The following is a 19,790-nucleotide window of genomic DNA, read 5'->3' as shown; positions in this document are numbered from 1 at the left end:
TGACTGTCCATGGTATTTTTTTTGCAGCTTACATTTACACTTTTCTCACAGAGTCACAACTATTGCTTTCATTTTTAAATTATTAATTCAGCATACTGCGTTTTTATCTTACTTGATCTTGACAGGTATGTCTGTAAGGAAGAAAAAAAAAAAAGCCCTGGGCATGGAGCAACTCCTTTGAATTTAGGAAATGATCAAATCTGTTTTACCCCACATCAAACTTCAGCCAGTTCTTATCAAATGAGAAGAAAAAAAAAAAAGTCGTGCTTCTGACATTCTTAGGACATTATTCAAAATTAGTATAAAGATCTGCAATCCACTGGTGATTCCCAAATACAGCTCCTAGGCTTTTCCTTTTGCAAACCTTTGTGTAGTACAAGACGTACTACCTAGTGTAAAATATTCTGTCCTCTCGGATCATTCATTTTAAAAGGGGAAATGAATGGCAATGGTTGCAATATACAGCACTGCACCAGCAAAGCACACCTTGGCTTTCCTAAGTATCACTGTAGCTACGGAGTTCTACAAGTAGGTATTTAATATGAAGGTTGTACCCTAAAAACATCAGTGTTTCTTCATTCCTTCACGCAGAAATGCTTGTCAGGTACGTCTGTGAGAGTTGCTGAAGATACGTCCTAGAGAAAAAAGACCTGCAGCATTTTTCTGGGTTTGATAAATGTGTTTGTAACTCTGCAATTTTTTTAACTCCAGGTTATATTAGAAGTTACTGAAGTTTATAAATAAAAAGTGGCATTGCTTGAGATTTCTTGAAGGGCACATTTCTGAGTGAGTTTTCCATGATGATCTGAAAGATAGCTTTGTGGGGGAATTAATAAGACCTCCAACACTGTGTTTTATTTAATATTTGTTCTGACGCTAGATGCTTTCTTGATGTTACTTATATTGCACTGTATTTTAAAATTATTTGAAACATCGATTTATGCATGACATATGCTTAATTCATATGGATAGAGCTATTTTAACAGTCAGACCATGGAAAGTGAAGTATTTTCCTGCCCATTACCTAAACCAGCCTGTGTACCCTGGCTAGTCATGTCCCGATAATCACAACATACTAGAAAAATGATCTCATTACAAAACCACCATTTTAATCTACACTTGTGAAAGTATTGTGAGCCTGAAGTTATTGTCTATGTTTATAAATAGCAATAAGTATGAAGAAAAGGTTGCTGCATATAAAGAAGCATATTAAAAAATATAGAAAGTGTTCCACTTTCATTTGAAACCCAAGAATTAAACTGCAGTGGGATCTTTATCCTCATATAAAGCAGTACTACGCAGCCTTTGCTATGTGTCAGGCTTGCCTGGGACCTCAGGTAGTGAGGTGGTGTGAATACATCATTTGTAATAGCAGAAATGTGCTTGTCTTCAGAAGTATTTACACCAAAATAAATAATCAAAAGAAGCCCAAGCTTCAGCTGTTCCTGCTAAGAGCCTTGGAGGACTGCATCTTGCAAGATTTTGTTAAACCGATTTTGACTCTGATGTGTTGGTTTGTATTCCGCCCCCCTCCCCCCCCCCCCAAACAGCAGCTATGAGTACAGCAAAGTTAAATACAAGTCTAGGTTCTGGCTACAGCGAGGGTAAAAGTCAGTAAATACCCCGTGATGACTTTTGACAGTGACTTCTTCCCTATCAGCTCATCTTTCCCACTACCTCTTCCTTCCAAATAGTTGAGTTGCTAACCTCCCACAGGCAGCGTGTCTTTTTCCATCTAATTTCCATCTTGTCAGCCAGTGAATCGGCTATCTTCTCGACGGATTTTTCCGTTGCCTTCTAAAAATGAAATCTTTACAAGCAGCCTCTCGCAAAATCGGCATCGCAGGTGGCTACCGCCGAGGGAAGTGCCGCGTCGCTAAAGCTGTGAACCTGAAAAGTGGATGGGCATTAGTTGAGCTGGGGATTGATGGAGGGATGGAAACACGGACCGGGGTGGGGGGAGGGATGCCGCCGCTCCGGGATGGCTCCGCTCCGGGATGCCGCTTCGGTGCGGGGGGAACCCGCCCGCCCGCCCGCCTCTGCCCGCCGGGCTACCGTCGCCGGCTTGAGCTCGCCGCGCTCCCCACTCTCCCCCGACCCCCTACAAAAAAAGGATGTGGAAGGACGTGGGAGTGAGGAGAGACTCCTGCCGCCCCTTCCTAAAAGCGTCTTTGCGCTTTCAGGGATGCTGGAGTGGGAAAAGGGGACAGGAGCCCCGAGGAGGTTCCTAGGGAACCGGTCTGGGTGCTGGGTGAGTTTGGAGGGCTTCGGCTGGTGGAGTGGAGGTTTACTCCGGAAAGGCGATTGTTTGCCCCTAATCTTCAATTATAAGGGTTTAAAAATAGTATTAGAGGGGCAATCTGTTCTGCAACTTCTCGGAAGAAATAACTGTTGATTTAGATAAGCACTGATCCCTTCAGCGTTTGATGAAGACGTTAATTTATGGCTGTCTAGCAGTTTATGGCTGTCATTAGATTTTCAGCTTTGTCTCTGTTCGAAATGTATCTTTCTTTTTATTTTAATCCGAGACAATTATGTAAGAAAACGGTTATGTTTGATCTAAAATGCATCATTTTCCTATAGCATTTCAAATTATTCACAGATCATAGTTCTTATATGTGCATATATGAATTTAAAAATACAGCAGTAAAGTGCTTGAAACAGACCATAAATTTGCTTCGTATTTTATTACACCGTCTCTGAATCAGGTTGAGAGGACAAGGGCAACTAGGGGCTTGGGGAAGGATTTAACCCTTCCCGAGGCTGGAAAACCAGCCGAACCGAAGCAAATCCCCCTCCGGAGCGCTTCGGGGGAGGGGGAGGCTGGGTGACACCGAGCTGATGAGCAAGTGACCACGGGGAAAGGGGGCTGGCTGCAGCTTTTTTGCTCATTTAGCAGATGTCCCTTCTGCAGCGTGGCCGGCTGCTCGGAGCCCCCGGGCCAGGCTGGGAGCCGGGGGCCGCCACGACGGTTCGCGCTCCCGGGAGCGGCTCCCGCCTTCTCTCCTGCCCGGGACGGGATGGCAGCGGGGCGGCGGGCAGGAGCGGCTTAACCCCTGCGGCGCCTTCCTCCGCCAAGCGCAATGCTTCATAGGGAACTAGCATTAAAACCTCCCATGGGCTCCGGGAGCCCCGGGAAGGGCGAAGACCCCGCGGAGACAGCGGCGGGGGAACCGGGACCGGCGCCGAACCCAGCGCCACTTCCCAGAAGTTTTGTCCCGCTCCGGCAAAGAGCCGTTCCGCCACCTGATTAAAGCCTCGGGATCCCTCCGGCCTGGTGGCAGCGGGTGCGATCAAAGTTACAAATGATGCTGGAGAGACTGGCGGAGTCCTGGCTCATTTATTTTACCCCCTCAACAACTCCCCTCCGCAGCCGCCGCCACCACCAAAAAAAAAAAAAAAAAAAAAAAAAAAGAGAAGTGTTAATTGCTGTAAAGTTTCCGTGCACGTGGATAATTTACTTTGACTGCTGCGTTTTAATTAAAAGCAAACTTATTTATGTTTCTGATGTTTACATTAGGCGATTTAATTACGTTTAGAGGCAGCGTCGCACTTTTTTTTCCCCCTTCCACCCTAAATCACATTTTCATTAAAGGTTTTAATAAGAAAACTCACTTGACCACTATTCATTATCTAGTCCCCTCCATGCACACAAGTTCACTTACCCATTCATTTATTCACTTACTCATTCCAGCAGATCCGCTGCAACTGCTGCTAGCAGGGATGTGAACACTCATAATTATTTGTCAAAGTCTGGAAAGTGTATTATCCCTTCTTCTAGTGGTAATTAGTTACCATAGCATCTAATACGTAAATGTGCCCAGAGCACACCATTAACAGTTAAGCGGAGGATTCAATTTAACACATGATTATATCTTTCATAAGTCATTACATTAGGAAAGCCAATGTCACTCATGCTGGGACAATTCCAGGCTCAGGGCCGGGGTAAGGGGCCGGGGGCCGGGCTGGGCGGTGGGGGCAGGGGGAAGCCTCCGGAGGAGGCTGGGGGGAGATCCCGGTTCTCTGGAGCTGTTGGAAACGGGGAAGAAGCTCTTTTGGAAAGGGGGACATGTTCATTTCTGTCTAAGTGATCTATCAAGCGTTAAGAGGGGCGGGGGAGCCTCTCTCCTCCCCCCGCCTCCCCCGACACACTCGGCGCTCGCATTGCCAAGACCTGCCCAGGGACCGGCCCGGCGGCTTCGTGCCACTTCCCAGCGAGGCTGCCCGGTGCAGAGGGACAGGGGCGAGGGGCCGGGAGTGACAGCACCTCCACCCGCCAGAGACCCCCCCCAAAGCAAGCAAGGAGGCAGCAAGCGAGCCCAAAGTTGGGCGGCAGCGGTAGCCAGGAACGAAAAGTGGATTTCATTCCGCTTTCCCGTCGCTCCGAGGGTGGAGGAGAAAGAGGTGAAGGGAGAAACAGCCCAATGTACCATAGACGGCAGCGGCCGCCTTCGCTCCTCCGAGCCGGCGGCGAGCAGCCCCGGCCCCTTCCCACGGGGGGCAGAGCGTGGGCCTCCCACGGCCCTTTGCCTTCACACCCCCCCCCCCCCCCCCCGCCCCAGCGCAGGTCCCGGCCGCTCCAGGAGTTTGCTGGGACCTTTCTTGCTTCCCCTGTCCCACGCCCGGGCAGAGCTGAGCAGCACCCGCGCCTTCCAGGGGGAACATCTCCGGCAAGCCCGTTCGGTAGCCAGAGATATTAAGCGGTAAATCTTGCAGCAAATGTGTCCTGCGATGTTATATGCACGAACACACACACTCTCTCTCTCTCTCACACACACACACAGTCACACACACACACTCACACAGACACGCACCACGCCAAGCTGGTGGCGGTGGTTAATTCCTAATCAGAATGATGGACAGCAGAGACAGAACAATACAAACTAATGGCTGTGTTGCTGATCACTTTACCCCTTGATTAAAGACACCCAATTATGGCGCAGAACAGTGTCGTAATTATGTTCCTTAATCACATCCAGGAGGTTTAATTGCCTTAACGATGTGTTTCATTAAATGAATTTAGGTATTATAGTCGACAGTTTTCATACACAGTTGTTTTCAAATTAACATAATATTAGACATCGTCATGGAAATTGTTTTAATAATCATAATTAGACGCACCCAGCCTTTGTCTAGTAAATGCTGAGAGACGCTTCTCCTTGCGCCTGGGGGCTGATCTGCCCACCCTCTCTGGGCAGCCTTCCCACAGCTCCGTGGCACTTTACAGTTATGTTTCCTGAAAAGTTACAGGTTCTGATTAATCTTTTTTGATGGGAAGTGGAGCAGAAAATATTTATCCCCTTCCCCCGCCTGTGCTGCTGCCGTTGGGAGAGGCGGCTCCGCGGACACCCGGCGCCGGGGCCGGGCCGCCCGAGGGAGACGCGGGGACCCCCAGCCCGGGCCCAGCGCAGGGCGGGCAGATGTGGGGAGCTGCCTGCTCCCCCCTGCCCTCGGGTTTGGGGCAGGGCGGAGGGTCCAACGGGGAGAAGCGGCTCCCAAAACTTGAAGGGTAGGGAGGAGGCAAGGGGGGAGGTCCTGCTGCTCACCCCGGGGCCCGGGCAACGCCACGGGTGGCGGGGCGAGGGGCGTGCGTGGAGCCGCGGGAGGGGCGGGCAGGGTCCGGCGCTGCCCCACGGCTGCCCCCCACCCCCGTGGTCCGCCCGTCACGGCCGCGGGGGAAACGCACCGCGGGGAAGAACTTCGCGTCCCCCTCCCTTGGACACCCTAAGCCGGGAGGGGGGTGCCGGGGGGCGGTGGTGGTGCCGGGGAGCATTCAGGGCAAAGCAATGGAAAAGAAACTACCCGCCCCCCTCCATCCACCTCCTTAAATCTGGAGATATATGCTTAACAAAGCACAGCATAATACAAGCGTTTGTTCAAAATATTTTAATAAAGATTCTTTCCGACATAGATACACATACAAACGATCGTACATTGCTGTCATAATCTGATTGACCTATTTAATATATATCACTCTTTACACATCCGTGACCTGCCAACAGATCCATCATGGCTCCTATTTTGCCATCCAACCTGACAGTCCGAATTTGTATTATCTGCAAGTAGTGGAAAATAGCAGGACTCGTTTTTGAAAAGAAAAAAAAAATTCTTGATTTACAAATGGCAGAGAGACAGCCACCCAGCCATGCAAACTCAAACTGAAGGCTCACTTTGGGTAAATAGCTACTTCTTGCTTTCATCTCTCATTTTTCTTCCAAAAAAAACCCCACCCTCCCACCCACCCCCACCAGAAAAAAAAAAAAAAAGAAAAGAGAAGAGTTTCACGCATTCTGTAAATCAGCCTAAAGTATTTTAAAGTATTTCAACTTAAATAATCGTCCACAGTCAGAATAATTTACATACACATTAAAAGCGATTTAAATTATACCTTTGAAAACACAGCGCCTGGGAAAACATTGGCTTGGCAAGTGTTCTTGTAGCAGCTATTGCTCTGATGCCTTGTAAAAGTAAATAGCTATTACCTGTTATAATGCAAAGGATACCCTTTCAAAAATCAGTTGGTTGAGCAATTAAGAATACACCTTTCCTGTAATTTTTGGACTGAAGCAATTTATTAAAGCTCAATTTAAATACAGGGATGATGCAACTTAAAATCCAGATGACCTTTCATAAACCTAAGCAGCTTGGATACATCAACATTTCTGGTTATACGTTGTTGGCAAATAAACGTTTTAAACACTTGGCACACAGTTTAAGTTAATCCATAAACAGAATTTTAGAAGCATTTAAAGTAACTGCACGTAAGACCCGTGACCTTAACACATGATAAATATTGTTGGCGTGGAAGGGTCATTTAAAGAATAACAAATAAATAGCATGTCTTGTTTATACATCATTGCAAAGTGGAAAGAAACAAGGTGCACATAAATATTTTTTTTAAAAATGCGATACTTTCAGCCACACGGAATAGGGGTTTTGATCGGTTATTTTTTGTCTCTTTTTTTTTTCTTAACTCTTTCGATTTTTTTTTTAAAATCACTCTCACCAAACTTTGCGCATTTTCACAGGATCAAAGTTTAGAGACGATAAAAAATACAAAGTCTTCCATAGCAATGGTCCAGTCTCTTTGTTTCTGCGAGTCGCTTAAATAATAAGTTTACATTTCAAGTTTGTTTGTTTCCTGGCTCAGAATAATAATAATAATACTGCTAATAATAATTAAAAAAAAAATTCTATGTTCAAGTGCCCGCTCTGATTTGTCCCGTCCACCTCCTCGCCTGGGTCGCTGCGGCCCCTTCCCCTCGCCGGGACCGGGGCCGGGGTGGGGGCCGCTCTCCGTCCCCCTCCCCGTTGCTAGCCCCGGCTCCCAGCCCGGCCTGCTATTTCTCCACCTCTCCTTTGTCCGGACGCGCAGCGGTCGCCCGGCGAGAGTCACCCCCCCCAGCACCCCGACCACCCACCCCCCCCCCGGGCCGAGGCTTCCTCCCCGCGGCACCCCCGGCCCCGCGCCCCCTCCCCGGCGCCGCAGGCAGGGCTGGCTCCCGCCGCCGTCCCGTCCCACCAAAACCCGAGGAGAAGCGGGAGGCGAGGCGAGGCCGGGCGGAGGGAGGCGGAGGCCGGGCAGCGGTCAGTCCCTCCGCCGCCCCCGCGACCCCCGGCCCGGAGCCGGAGCCGGGCCGGGGCCGCCGGCTGTCGCCGCTCCCCGGGGCCGCGGCGGCGGCGGGGGGCGGCAACGGCGGCGCTTAAGGCTTCTCCGTGCACTGTTTGCAGAGGCTGGAGGAGACGCTGTTGAAAATGGCACATTTCTCGGGGCAGGAGGTGGCGGGGGGCAGCCCGGCGCTGAAGGGGTAGCCGGCCGCCTGCTCGTAGGCGCCGAGGGCGGGGTGCAGGGCGGCCGCCGCCGCCGCCGCCGCCGCGGCGGAGCTGGGCAGGGAGGCGGCCGAGATGGCCTGGCCCTGGTTGAGATAAGCCACCAGGCGCCGCATCTCCTCCAGGGCCTGCGCCTGCATCAGGATGTAGTTCTTGGCCAGGAGGAGCGTGGCGATCTTGGAGAGCTTCCGCACCGAGGGGCTGTGCGCGTAGGGGATGACGGCCCGCAGCTCGTCCAGCGCGTCGTTCAGGTCGTGCATCCGCCGCCGCTCCCGCGCGTTGATGTTGAGGCGCAGCGCCTTCTGCTCCTTCGACTTCTTGCTGCCGCCGTGCCCGTGGCTGTTGGAGCAGCCGCCCTCGGCCGCCTTCAGCCCCCCGCCCCCCCCGCCGCCGCCGCCGCCGCCCGCCGCCGGCGAGGCGACGCGCGGGTCCCCCCCGGCGCCGCGCAGCACCAGCTCGCAGCGGCCGTCGCTGTCGTCGTCGGGGCTCTGCTCGCCGCCGCTGCTCTCGGCCACCGAGCTGCGGCTGGCGCTCTCGCCGTACTTGACGCAGACGGAGCCCGGCGGCAGGGCCAGCGGGTCGCCGCCGACGCCGGGCTGCAGCAGCGCCTCGGGCTCCGCCGCCTCGTAGCAGGCGAGCGGCGAGGGCTGGCGGTCGCGGGGGTGCGAGAGGTCGAGCCCCGGGGGCGAGCGGAAGGCGGACTCCATGCGCTTGGCCGAGGCGGCGAGGCTCTTGTGGAAGAGGTCCTCTTCTGCGGGCAGCCCCAGCGCCCGCTCCATCGGCGCCCCGCTCGCCTCCGCCTCCGCCTCCTCCGCCCCCCTCAGCTCCCGGCCCGCTCCTCCAAGGCTCCGCGCCGCGGCGGGCGGCTCCCCGGCGTCCCGCTGCTAGAAATCGCCTCCCGGCTCCCGCCGGGGCTGCTCCGTCCCCGGCGCCGCGGCTGCCCTTGCTCCGGCTCCGGCTGGGGCTCCGGCGGCGGCTCGGGCTGCGGCTCCGGCTCCGGTTGTGGCGGTGGTTCGCGCTGTGGCTCCGGCTGCGGCTCCGGCTCCGGCTCGCCCTCAGCAGGCGCCGCGCTGGGGCATTGTGCGCTGCCAGCGGAGCCGCTTCCACCGTTTATCTTGCTTGGATTCACCTTCAAGAGATTTCCGGACCCATCAACCAGCAGCCGCCGCAGACGGGGGAGTCTTTTACATCATTATCTCTGAGAGTAGGTTATTATGAAGAAGACTCGCCTGTTGGGACAGAGCTTTCTACCCAATCAGGTTAACGTTTTAATTAATAGGATTAAAACGGTAACAAACAATCCCAGGCGCTATCTGGCCCTGAGTCTGAATAGTTTCATTTCCCAGGTCTGAAGACAGGCAGCAGCTAGAGCTTTATAAGAGGCGCCTGCTCCATTATTCTCCCTGCCATCTGTATACACAGCTTAACGCATATGTTTGCAAGACGTTGTGTCCTGTTAGTAACCCAACAACTGCCTTTAGCTTGACATGTGTGGCGACTTTCACTCATCAATGAGCACACTAAAAGCCCTACTTAGATCGAAGGATGTTCTTTGCCTCCTTCAGCAAATTACAGCCCTGCACTGCAGAAAAGCCCGCTTCAACACTTCCCCTTCCGAGTGCTGCCAGCAGACTTCTGCTAACTTAGCCATGGAGTCAGGAGTGACACCCTCTCCCCCCAGCCCACCCACCCCCTGCATTTACATTAACTTATAGCCCCCTCCCACCCCCCCCCGCCTTCGCGAAAAGCATCGCCTGGGAAAAAAAAAAAAAAAAAAGAATTAAAAATCCTGGACCAACCCGTACCACCGTGCCCACTCCTGCCCACCGCCAAAGTCCACCTTGCTTCCCTGGGAGGCGAATGGTCCCCAGCCCCCTCTCCCTCCCCCTCCCCCCCCCCCAGCAAATGGAGACCAAACTACGGGGAGGTTCCCCCTCCTCCTCCCCTCAGCCGTTTTCAAGCAGCAGATTGCCGCTTTCGAGTGATTATCCCCCGTGTCCCTATAAAAAATATAAAGCCCCATCAGTTACCTTGAAAATGAACAGATCTGGGGAGAAGGGAGGGCGGGGTGAGAAAGGGCAAAACCCACCAAACTTTTTCTTTTCTTTTTTTTTTTTTTTTTCTTTTTTTTAGTTGTGATTGACCAACTCTTTGCAGCTCCCTCCCTGCCTCCCTGCTGGGAGCACCCCGCTCCGCTCCCAAAGCCCGGGATGCTGCCGCCGCCGCCGCCGCCCGTGTCAGGGCGAGTGCGGCCCCGGTTCCCCCGGGCGCGTCGACCCCCTGCTCTCCTCCCGGGGCTTCTCCTCTGAGCCGGGCACACGCTCTTCTGCGCTCCCCCAGAAGCTGAAGTGGCAACCCGAGGGCTGGTCTGAATTTTGTCCCGCTGCTCCTCTAACGCTGGAGGCGAGCAGCTCGCTCCCGCTTCACTGTAAGCGCTCAGAGTATTTAGTGGCAGGTTTTCATTCTTATGACATCAGTAAAAACAATATTTCCCAACACTTCCAGTAAATCATTCTTATGTGGCAGAATTACTGAAGGCTATGAAATTTTTTGGTTTCTCCGGTTTCATTAAAAACCTTTTAATTGTGTCTTTCAGAGTTGGCCCCAGGTGTTGGACTCTTTTCATTACATTTTGCTCTAATGTGATGAAATTCTAATTCTCTCCTTACCATATGGTTAAATTTCCCCACTGAGAATTAGTTGAAAAAGGAGAAATAATCTATTAATCTCTGTAATAGATTCACAAATGAGGTTTGCCACAGAACCTGTTTTTGAATGGTAATATCAGAACAGTTGGGTGCCTTGTTTCGGGAAAGAAAGGACCAGGCGACAACAGAAAACGTTTGAATTTTCACCTGGAAAGAATGAAAAGAAGCCAAGCTGCAGATTTCAAAGTAATTGACTGAGATTTCATCTAGCGAGGACATGACTACAATACAGACCTTCCTCACCTCGTGTCTCCGGATCAGAGGCGAACATACAAGCCGAGCCCTCCGAAGAGGGGGGGGGGGGGTGTCTCACCCCCGCCCCCCCCAGCCCCGTTTGGCTGCTGCGCTTGTCCCTGGTCGCCGTCCAAGCGCACAGTCGCCGAGAGCCTCGCTCCCCTCCCCCTTTCCAAGGGATGCCACCGTTAACCTCTATCATTATTAATCCAAAGGCATTTTACGTTTATTGTTTTCCAATTAGCAACTTCATTGTCCCTGGGATCATAAACAAAGGGCTTTATAATCGCAATAGGGGCTTGGGTTTTTTTTTCTTTCTTTCTTTTTTTTTTTTTTTTAATTTTATTTAATCTGTTTAATATCCAACTTGTAAAACTCATGTGGTCACTTAAGGATGACGGATACTGTCGTTATAATTCGGTGGTTAGGGGGAACGTTTCATCCCTCACAGCTTATGCCTTCGAAGACGGACGTCTCCGGCTGGATCTCTCCCGCTGATCCGTGGGTTCACTAGTGCTACCCCTCTTTCTTTTTGCCTGCAACTTTGGTGACCGCGTAGGTTCCTGTTCCGCCGGCGGCGGGGCCGGTTGCCCCGAGGCTGCGGCGGCCGCGCTTGTCCCGAGAGGCGGCCGGTGCTGCCGGGCCGCGCCGTCGGGGCGGGGGTCGGGGGCGTCGCGGCGACCTCCAGGAGGTCCCGTTCGCCTCCTCTTGTCCTCGACTGCGTTCGCTCAGATTCGCGCTCTGCTTCTGAAATTTCTCTCTTTTCTGCTCATCCCTGCCCACCCCCCAGCCTGCCTGCTGCTGATCTGCCTGTGGGTCTGTTCGTCTGCTTGTCCCTGCTTCTACCCGTCCATTCATCCACCTCGCTTTTTCTTTTATTTCTCCTCATCCTTTCCTTTCCCTTTCTTTCAGGTCTGCCTCCTGTTCTTAAGACATGGAGGTATCCCAGATATCTTGCCGATGCGTCCATGTGTGACTTGCCGTGCTTTAGCGATGCCAACTTTCTTCCAAACTCTAGCTTGGCGGGGGGTGGTAGGGAGAGGAAAGTGGAGGAAACAAAAAGAGAGCCCCTCTCGCTTCCCCCGGCGCGATCTGTCTCTCCCCCCGCCCCCTCCCGAAGAAGTGGCTGTTTAATAGTCTACGGGAACTTTAGTTTGGAAGCAGGCAGAAGAATTTATAGAAGCTTTAAATGCGGGGCTTATAAAAATACCGAGGAATGGTCTTTGAGGTTTATGCACTCGTAAACTTTTGCTGATTGCTTCTGGGAAGTTGTCAGGCATTTAACACTGCGTTTATCTTACAGCGCAATGAAAACACATCTGCCCAGCGTCTCGTTACCTGGTTTAATTGTACGGCAGCCCTCTGCCACCGGCTCCACTCCGCTTGGGTCATTATTTCGGGAAACGATCAGCCTGGAGCCGAGCTGCAGACGGGACTGCGCCGGCCGCCCCGGAGCATCACCCAACCTCCCCCGTGAGCGGCCGGGCTCCGGCCGTCTCGGGAGGGGCGGGAGGCTGGGGCTGGGGGTGCAAGGAGTCTGGGAGAGTCCCAGAACACTGATGAGAACGGACAGAACAGAGATTGCTGACTTTCCATGGCGTCTTTTGCAAGATCTACTCGATAGTCATTTTGTTCTGCTCCCCACCTGGGAGAGAAGTTAAAAACCCTCTCCCTCTCCTCAGGGCTAGGCTTCTCCTTTGCTGAAAAGCCATCCAGGAGGAAGGATGCTTTCCAAATTCTCCCTATAGGCGCCCAGGAGCTGAATGCTAGCGAGGCAGACTTTAGGCAGATGAAGGCAGCCTCTCCCTGCCCGCTCTGGGCAGAGGCACGGCGTGCCCGCTGCGGCAGGACGGTCCCCGCTGCGAGCTGAGGGTTTGGCATCACACGCAACTTCCCGGTCCTTCTTCCAGCGGCTCAGCCCCGAGACCCTCCTGCATCCAGCACGCCGGGCCCGGGAGGGAGCAGAGCGGGGATGCAGCGGGGGGGCAGCCCCAGCTGCAAGGGTCTGCCCGGCTTTTCCAGCGCTAAGGCAGGTGTCGGAGAGCGCTTTCGTTCTGCCACAGCTGCTCCTGTGTTTTCGTCGCTCTCAGGCAAACTTTTAAGTTTAGGGTGAAGAAAAGAAAGTAATAAGAAAGAAAATCACACACACGCACATTGCATTCGCTCCAAGTGCAAACCTCCTCAGAGGTGTCTCTCCTAAAGCAGCCCCAGAAGGACGATGAATTGCCAACTTGGGAAGTGTTTCCAGCAGCAAAGAGGGGTCCGGCAGCCCACCGGGGCCGCGTGTAGGGGATGAGAAGGGGGCGATGATCTCAGTCCCCGGGACGTGGCGGCTGCGTGTGTGCAGCTGGACTCGGGGGAAATCTGTGTGGCGAGGGGCTACGAAACGAAGAAAAGCATTCTCCCCCCACCCCAATCCCTGGTCCTTTGCAAGAAGAGAAAAACTGCATTGATGCACTTGACCCGACAGCGCAGCAGAGATGAGGGACCTTGGGGTGAAGGATGGCCCTGCACCTCGGAAGGGGACCGCTGGAGAATGGAAAGGAAAATCTGGAGGGCTTGCAGAGGGATCAAAGGCACCTGAAGGTCCCCGCTGAGACCCGCCGGGTGGCCGGTAGGTCCCCTCCGGGCTCTGCCGGGAAGCGCGGTTGCCGCGCTTCCCGGCAGAGCCCGGAGGGGACCTACCGGCCACCTGGCCCCATCACCGGTCCCGGTCCCGGTGTCTGCTCTTCCGATCCAAAATCCACAGCACCATCTCCTGGAAAGCGGTAGAAATGCACGGCCCGCCTCGGAGGCGATAGGGTTGATGCCGGCGGTGGAAGGAAGGACCGACGTGAGGCTGGAGACGTAAAAAATGACACGGGAATGTGAAAAAAAAAAAAAAAAGTAAAAAAAATTACATGGGAATATAGATATAAAAAAAATTACATGGAAATATAAAATAACCCTGCAGCGTGTTTTGTCATGGGGAAAGAAATAATTGTTCCTCTGGTCCGCTTTTGAAGATGAAGCCCGTGGGCTGAGGGCTGTGCTTGGGGCAGGAGTCAAGAGGCTCCCAGGAGGTGTTATATATTGATTTTCCTAGACACACACCAGGGAATATATGTACTTGAAATAGATTATGGCTGAAAGAGCCTCATGGTATCCCGGTTTCAGGGACAACACTGGGTGTATATGCAATGATAAACCCATTGAGGCATTGCACCGAGGTTTGCGGAGAAAGACTGGAAGGTCTTATTACAATTCAGTGTGCTCTGTTTTATTTTGGGGTAGTTTGAGATCTTTTGGCTCTGGCCATGTACATTTAGTATTTAGTCTCTGCCCAGCTCTCATTCTCACGCTTGACCCTATTTTGTTTATATTGGAAACTTTCCACTGGAAGGAATGTGGCGCTGATCATACTCTTCTCGCCCTTGTTTGGCCAGGCCGTAGATGTTTATTTTCAGTTAATATTTCATCGCCAAACAGTTTCTATAGGCCTTTCCTTTTCCTTCCATGCTTTTTGAACTCCCTCCAGTTCACCTTTATTGGTACTGAAAGTACTTAAATCTGAAAGCAGTAGTCGAGGTGCTATCTCATCAGTATTGTATACTGAGAGAGACATCTATCACTTCCCAGGTACATGACACGACGCCTCTGTGTTAGAGGCCCAAAAATTACATTGGATTTTTTTTTTTTTGGTCACACTGCTAGATCCTATTTAATTTACTGAAGCCCGTACATCCAAATCTATATGTTAGTAGGCACATATATTACACCTACTGTATTCCCTTCAGTCACCACTTTGCAATTATAGGAAGAAAAAAATGCTTGCGTGTGCCTTTCTTCCCTTCTTTATAAATCCATGCTGTTTATTGGTTGTGGATCTGTTCTCCCCTAAGTGCTTAGGAATTTTACTTTTTAATATTTTTTCCACTATATTACTGCAGACTGAAGTTAGGCTTACCAGATGGTAGATGACAGGTTCACTCTTTCTCTTCCTCTTCCCCTGCCATTTTTAAAGACCAGTAACATGCTCCCCTTCCTTTTCAGACCTCTTAGAGCTCACTAATTCTCCAGAACACTTTAAAATAATTGTCATTAGTTTGGATAAGTTCATTAGTTAATTCCCTTTCCTCCCCACGCTGCGCATCACAGAGATATGCTCAGTTTCACATCCTTAGTTTTCTCCCCCTCAACCTTCCTTATGACCTTCTCTCAACAATTCTAACTGCGAGGATGTTTTTCCTAATTGTACTTTATTTTTCTTAAAAAATGCAATCCAATAATTTTGCTAATTTAGAATAATCACTCCTTTTCCCCCTTCCTTCATAGAATAACAAACCTTTTATTCCTAGCAATTCCCTTCTTCCCCTTGTAATTAAAAGATCATCTAGAATCTATGCACATCTAAGTTAGTTGCTACATTGAAAAATGGAGGCACTATCGCTAGCAATGCTGTTATACTCTATAAATAAGGCAATTTTATATGTTTAATAACTTATCATAGGCATAAAATATAAAAATGTGTTGAAATACAGTTCAGTAAGAGTCAAAATCCATATATTTAACAGTGAAAAATAATTTTTCTTCTCAGATTCTGTCTATATTTCAACTATTTTTGAATTAAAGTATTAGCTCATTTCCCATTACATCCCTTCAGTTGCCATGATAAGTAACAAGAAAGAACAAAGAATTTCCTTCCTGGATTACTTTGCTAAGTTCATACTTTAATCTTTTGGTAGACGATGTTTTTCAAACACACTCAGATGTCTGATTGTCAGCTTTATGTCTTAGGAAGTATTCCCAGCAATTCAGGTACAGTAAAGTATCTACCTCTAGCAAGTCTCTGTGTACTATATAACTTTTATAGTCATTATAAAAAGTAATTTATTGAAAAAACTTAAACCTTTTCCAACTCAACTGACTTTTGATTTAAAGGTGTGCACTCCTGGTTATGGTAATCTGGTGTGGTAGGTGCTTTTTTCAGAATTAGGTTTGCTGTTTATGTCACAAAGTTTAGAAGCTCTGGGAGTACCATCCTCTAAAACATAGCGTGTTCACAGAAACAGAGATATCAGCTCGTGTTTCACTGTTACAGTGCCTGGAATTGCACATAATACACAGTAGGAGAACTTTTCCCTTTCTTAGATCACTTTTTTTCTCCCGGGTATTATTTCTATTTGCCTTCACTGTACTACAATACAGTGATTTTGGCTACAGGCTGGGTCTGGGGAAATGGCGTGTAACAAAAAAGGGGAAGCAACACAGCTCATTAGTATGCGACTCTTTCTTTCTTTCTTTCTTTCTTTCTTTCTTTCTTTCTTTCTTTCTTTCTTTCTTTCTTTCTTTCTTTCTTTCTTTCTTTCTCTCTTTCTCTCTTTCTTTCTATTTCTTTTTCTCTCTTTCTTTCTCTCTTTCTCTCTTTCTCTCTTTCTCTCTCTCTCTTTTCTTCATTCCCTCTCCTTCCTTCCTTCCTTCCTTCCTTCCTTCCTTCCTTCCTTCCTTCCTTCCTTCCTTCCTTCCTTCCTTCCTTCCTTCCTTCCTTCCTTCCTTCCTTCCTTCCTCTTTTCCTTTTTTACCTCCTTCTCTTTCTTTCCCTTGCTTTCTCGCTTTCTTGCTTCATATACCATATGGCCTCGCTTCATTTTAAAAGTGACAGGATCCTTCCATAACAGCAGAGATCACGACCAAGAGGAAAGCTCCTTGTAACAGTGCCTGGCTCTGATTAGCGCTGTGACACTCACTCACGATATTTTTTGAGCCAAACCATTGCAATGGGATTTGAACCTGCTCTTCTATCCAGAGAGGATGATGCTGCCAGCAATGGTCCTGCCATTGATTCTGCGTGGGCAGAGGCCTGCTGGTGCAAACTAAAGGATTCCATCTCACTGCAGCCACATCAGCAAGGGAAGGAAAAGCAGGGAGGCATGAGCAGGCAAGGCAGGGACCCTGCTGTGCTCCTAAGAGGTCCGGCTGCTGAGCTCTGACACCTGGGGGTTCCTACAGCAGCCTTGGTGTTGCTCTGCATTGTGCTGGTAGCTCAGTTAGTCCTTCGTTCAAATCCAGGGTCAGCACACCAACCGCCAGACCTCAGCCACAACCACCATAGGGTAAGGACAGAGGCCAAATGCTACCCACAGGAAAAAACCCTACAGTTCATTTTTGTGAGGGAATTTGGCTTTCAGAATATTTTTGCAACACAGCGTCAGATACCAAGAGTAGTCCAGGTACCAAGAGTAGTCCAGGTACCACAAAGCTTACACACAACTTCTTTTCTGAGGGTAAGACCGAGTGACCAGAGAATGCGTGAGGGCTGACAAAAGCTTTTAGCATCCTTAGTCCTGTCTTAGGCTGTCACAGAGACTTACGGATGTTTCCTTTGCAGAGTTATTTGATTATTCCAGGAGAGGACTGCTGGAGGCAAGAGGCTCCATGCACCTGCAGGCTGAATCCACCAAGGTGACAGTCATCTTTGAAGAGGCAAGTTTGCATAGAGATCTGAACATATTTCAAACTGATTTACTTCACTACTGTCCCATTTCTTGCACTGGCCATTCACCTGGACAATGGTTTGATTTATTTGAGTTTAAATGGGCATGAAAACAAATGGCGTGGCTTGGGGCAAGGCTAGGTGCATCTGAGCTACGAAACACGTAAGATTGCATCTGGGCACTTGTGAGCTGAGGCACTGTCAGAGAAAGGGCATAGACAGCCTTTTCACATCCCTGGCCCTATACGCACCTATGTATAGCATCAGACTAGATTAATACAGGAAAGAAGCCCTGTTTAAAGTACTGTTTTTTTTCCTACTTCTTGTCAATAATCCCAAATTAAGAGTTTAGTGAGGAATGACATGCTGTTTTTCTAAGAGGTGAGTCGACTGAGGTCAACTTTATGTTAGTCCTGACCAGCCATCGGACTTGAAGGGATGCTTGCTTGAAGTGCCAAAGGCTCCCTGAGACGCATTTTTTAGACTTCCCAAACAGGGCATGGGATTTTTCCCTGCCTCCCTGTCTTAACTGTGGCTGTAGGAAATTATTCAGGAATTTCTCAGTGTAATGACAGAAGGATGGGAGATGGAGGCTCCAACACTGACGTTGGCTCTGACAAACCCAAGTCACCCTGGAGACACATGTTCTGTGTCCCATGGTACACATGAGATTTGACCTTTGGGCATCTGGGCATCTAGCCTCTTGGTCCAAGTTTTGCTTTTCTAAACTTGGCCTCCCTTCCTTGTACCTTACTATATGATTACCTTTGGAATTCCCCCACTTCTTAGGGTAAGTTCTCTGTATTGTTCACCTGAAGTAAAAAAACCAGAGCAAAACAACTCCACCCAAAGACAAAACAAAGACAAATGCAAAACATTCAGCAGTGATAGTTATTCCTGCGTATCAGATGAAGCCCATGGTGCAGAGGAGTGTAGCTTCAGTGTGCCCACTAACCTTCTGCTCATACATGGGATGAGTCTGGACCCAAGTGATCACACATTACAAGATTTGGGAACCTTTTTATGCAATAACTTCAGGACTATACCGGCAGTGTGAGACCAGGCATGGTGAGGGGCATGGAGCCTGCGACAAGTTGTTATCGTATTCACGCTGTTGATTCTGATTCTCTGATAAAGTTAATTGACTGAGTCAGGGCAAATTTGCTCCACACCTGCTCTGGACAGAGCAAGCTCAACCAGCTCTAATCAATCACTCCCACCAGGAAACTGGCAGAAATAGTGCTTGTTCAGCTGGTGCCAGTGGCTGATCTTGGTGGTACTGGTGCAATCCCAGGGTAAGACTGTGGGATGCGCAAATCGCCCTGGGGGAACAACATCAGGATCCACCCACCTTATTTTTCACTCTTAAAATAGTACATTCCCTGAGCCTTTCTAATATGCTTTGCTGGTCTCAATGCCATTCAGTTAATGCTCTGGCAGCATTTCTCTCAGAAAAAGTGTACTTTATTGCATTTGCGACCTGTCCGTTATCAAATTTGTTCTAGGATGGACCAAGGGAGGATCTTTCCCTCTGGTGCTCCCGCTCAAACTCCTCATCCAAGGGTCTTCAGCAAGGAGGAATGGCTGCGCTGTGGGTAGGGCACATGTGCCAGGAGTCTAAGAAACTATGCCCTGCATTTTCTGAATTTACTCATCATGAGATTCACCCAATTAGGGCATGTTTAGAACTGGCTATTAGACACACCCAGAACCCACCTCATCCTTTGTTTCTGAATATTTCTGGGCCCTTTTACCTGTTTTGCCTTACCCTGCTGCCTGCACACAAAGCACTCCCTTCAAAATCCATGCCTTTTCTCAAAAGGAACGTGTATTTAAAAGCTCTGGCACAAGCCCGTGGGAGCCCGTGGCTCCCCTGCACAGTGGTTCCTGGTGCAGTCCGTGGAGCAGTTGGACCTAAGCCCCAAGAGGAGCAGAGCTCTGCCACCCCCCCCGCAACATGGTTACAACACAGGACACAGCAGCTATGGCGTGCCCAGGACCTTCAGTCAGACAGAAGACTGGTTAAAACCCCCAGCAGAGCTGTAACTCTTCACAAGGCAGCTGCAGAAGGTTAAAGTCTGTGTTTGCATTCAGTGGGTGGCAGGAGAAAGGAAGGCAGACAGCAGCAAGCCTTATAAATGACAGTGCTTGCTTTTGAAGCACTTAAATGTGTTACTCGTTTTCAGTTAATGGAGAGGGGAGCCTGACTAGGACCCTTCCTTTGGGGTTAAGTCAGACCACACCACAAACAGGGCAGAAGAGGGATGGGGATTGTGCTCAAAGATATTTTGACGAGGAGAAAGGCAGCAGCAATAGCAGCTGTAAAAATCCTATGGGGTAATGGGCAGCTCCTTAGGAGGAGAAAAATAGACTGCAAAGGTAGCAAAATAAGAAGGGAAAGGCCCTGTACATATTTGGATCCAGTCAGCACTGCATTCGCATTCTGTGGCTACAGACCCTCGTCCTGTGCTAAACGTGAGTTTGGGTAAATTGCTCCCTATGGATTGTGGGATGAGGATCTTCAACCAGGGGCAAGTGGGCACTCA

The 19,790-nt window shown here is 50.1% G+C and overlaps 1 protein-coding gene across 2 annotated transcripts; it reads right to left on the bottom strand.

Annotated features, from left to right (window-relative positions):
- Positions 1-7,445: 7,445 nt before the first annotated feature.
- BHLHE22 (basic helix-loop-helix family member e22) lies at positions 7,446-11,541 on the bottom strand. Of its 2 annotated transcripts, none has more exons than XM_074577133.1 (2): positions 9,630-11,541; positions 7,446-8,959 (listed from the first exon to the last, which is right to left on the bottom strand). In XM_074577133.1, the coding sequence occupies exon 2, from the start codon at positions 8,607-8,609 to the stop codon at positions 7,704-7,706; it is 906 nt and encodes a 301-aa protein (XP_074433234.1). In that variant the 5' UTR covers positions 8,610-8,959; positions 9,630-11,541; the 3' UTR covers positions 7,446-7,703. The 2 variants fall into 2 exon arrangements, with proteins under 2 accessions (XP_074433234.1, XP_074433235.1); XM_074577134.1 differs by having other exon boundaries at positions 9,636-11,541.
- Positions 11,542-19,790: the final 8,249 nt, after the last annotated feature.

This window comes from Larus michahellis, chromosome 2, assembly GCF_964199755.1.
Source record: "Larus michahellis chromosome 2, bLarMic1.1, whole genome shotgun sequence".
NCBI lineage: Eukaryota > Metazoa > Chordata > Aves > Charadriiformes > Laridae > Larus > Larus michahellis.
This window is presented reverse-complemented; position numbering and strand designations above follow the sequence as displayed.

What these genes read in the sequence shown, in the direction of transcription:
- BHLHE22 (XM_074577133.1), bottom strand. Translation starts at nt 8,609, where the DNA reads ATGGAGCGGGCGCTGGGGCTGCCCGCAGAAGAGGACCTCTTCCACAAG.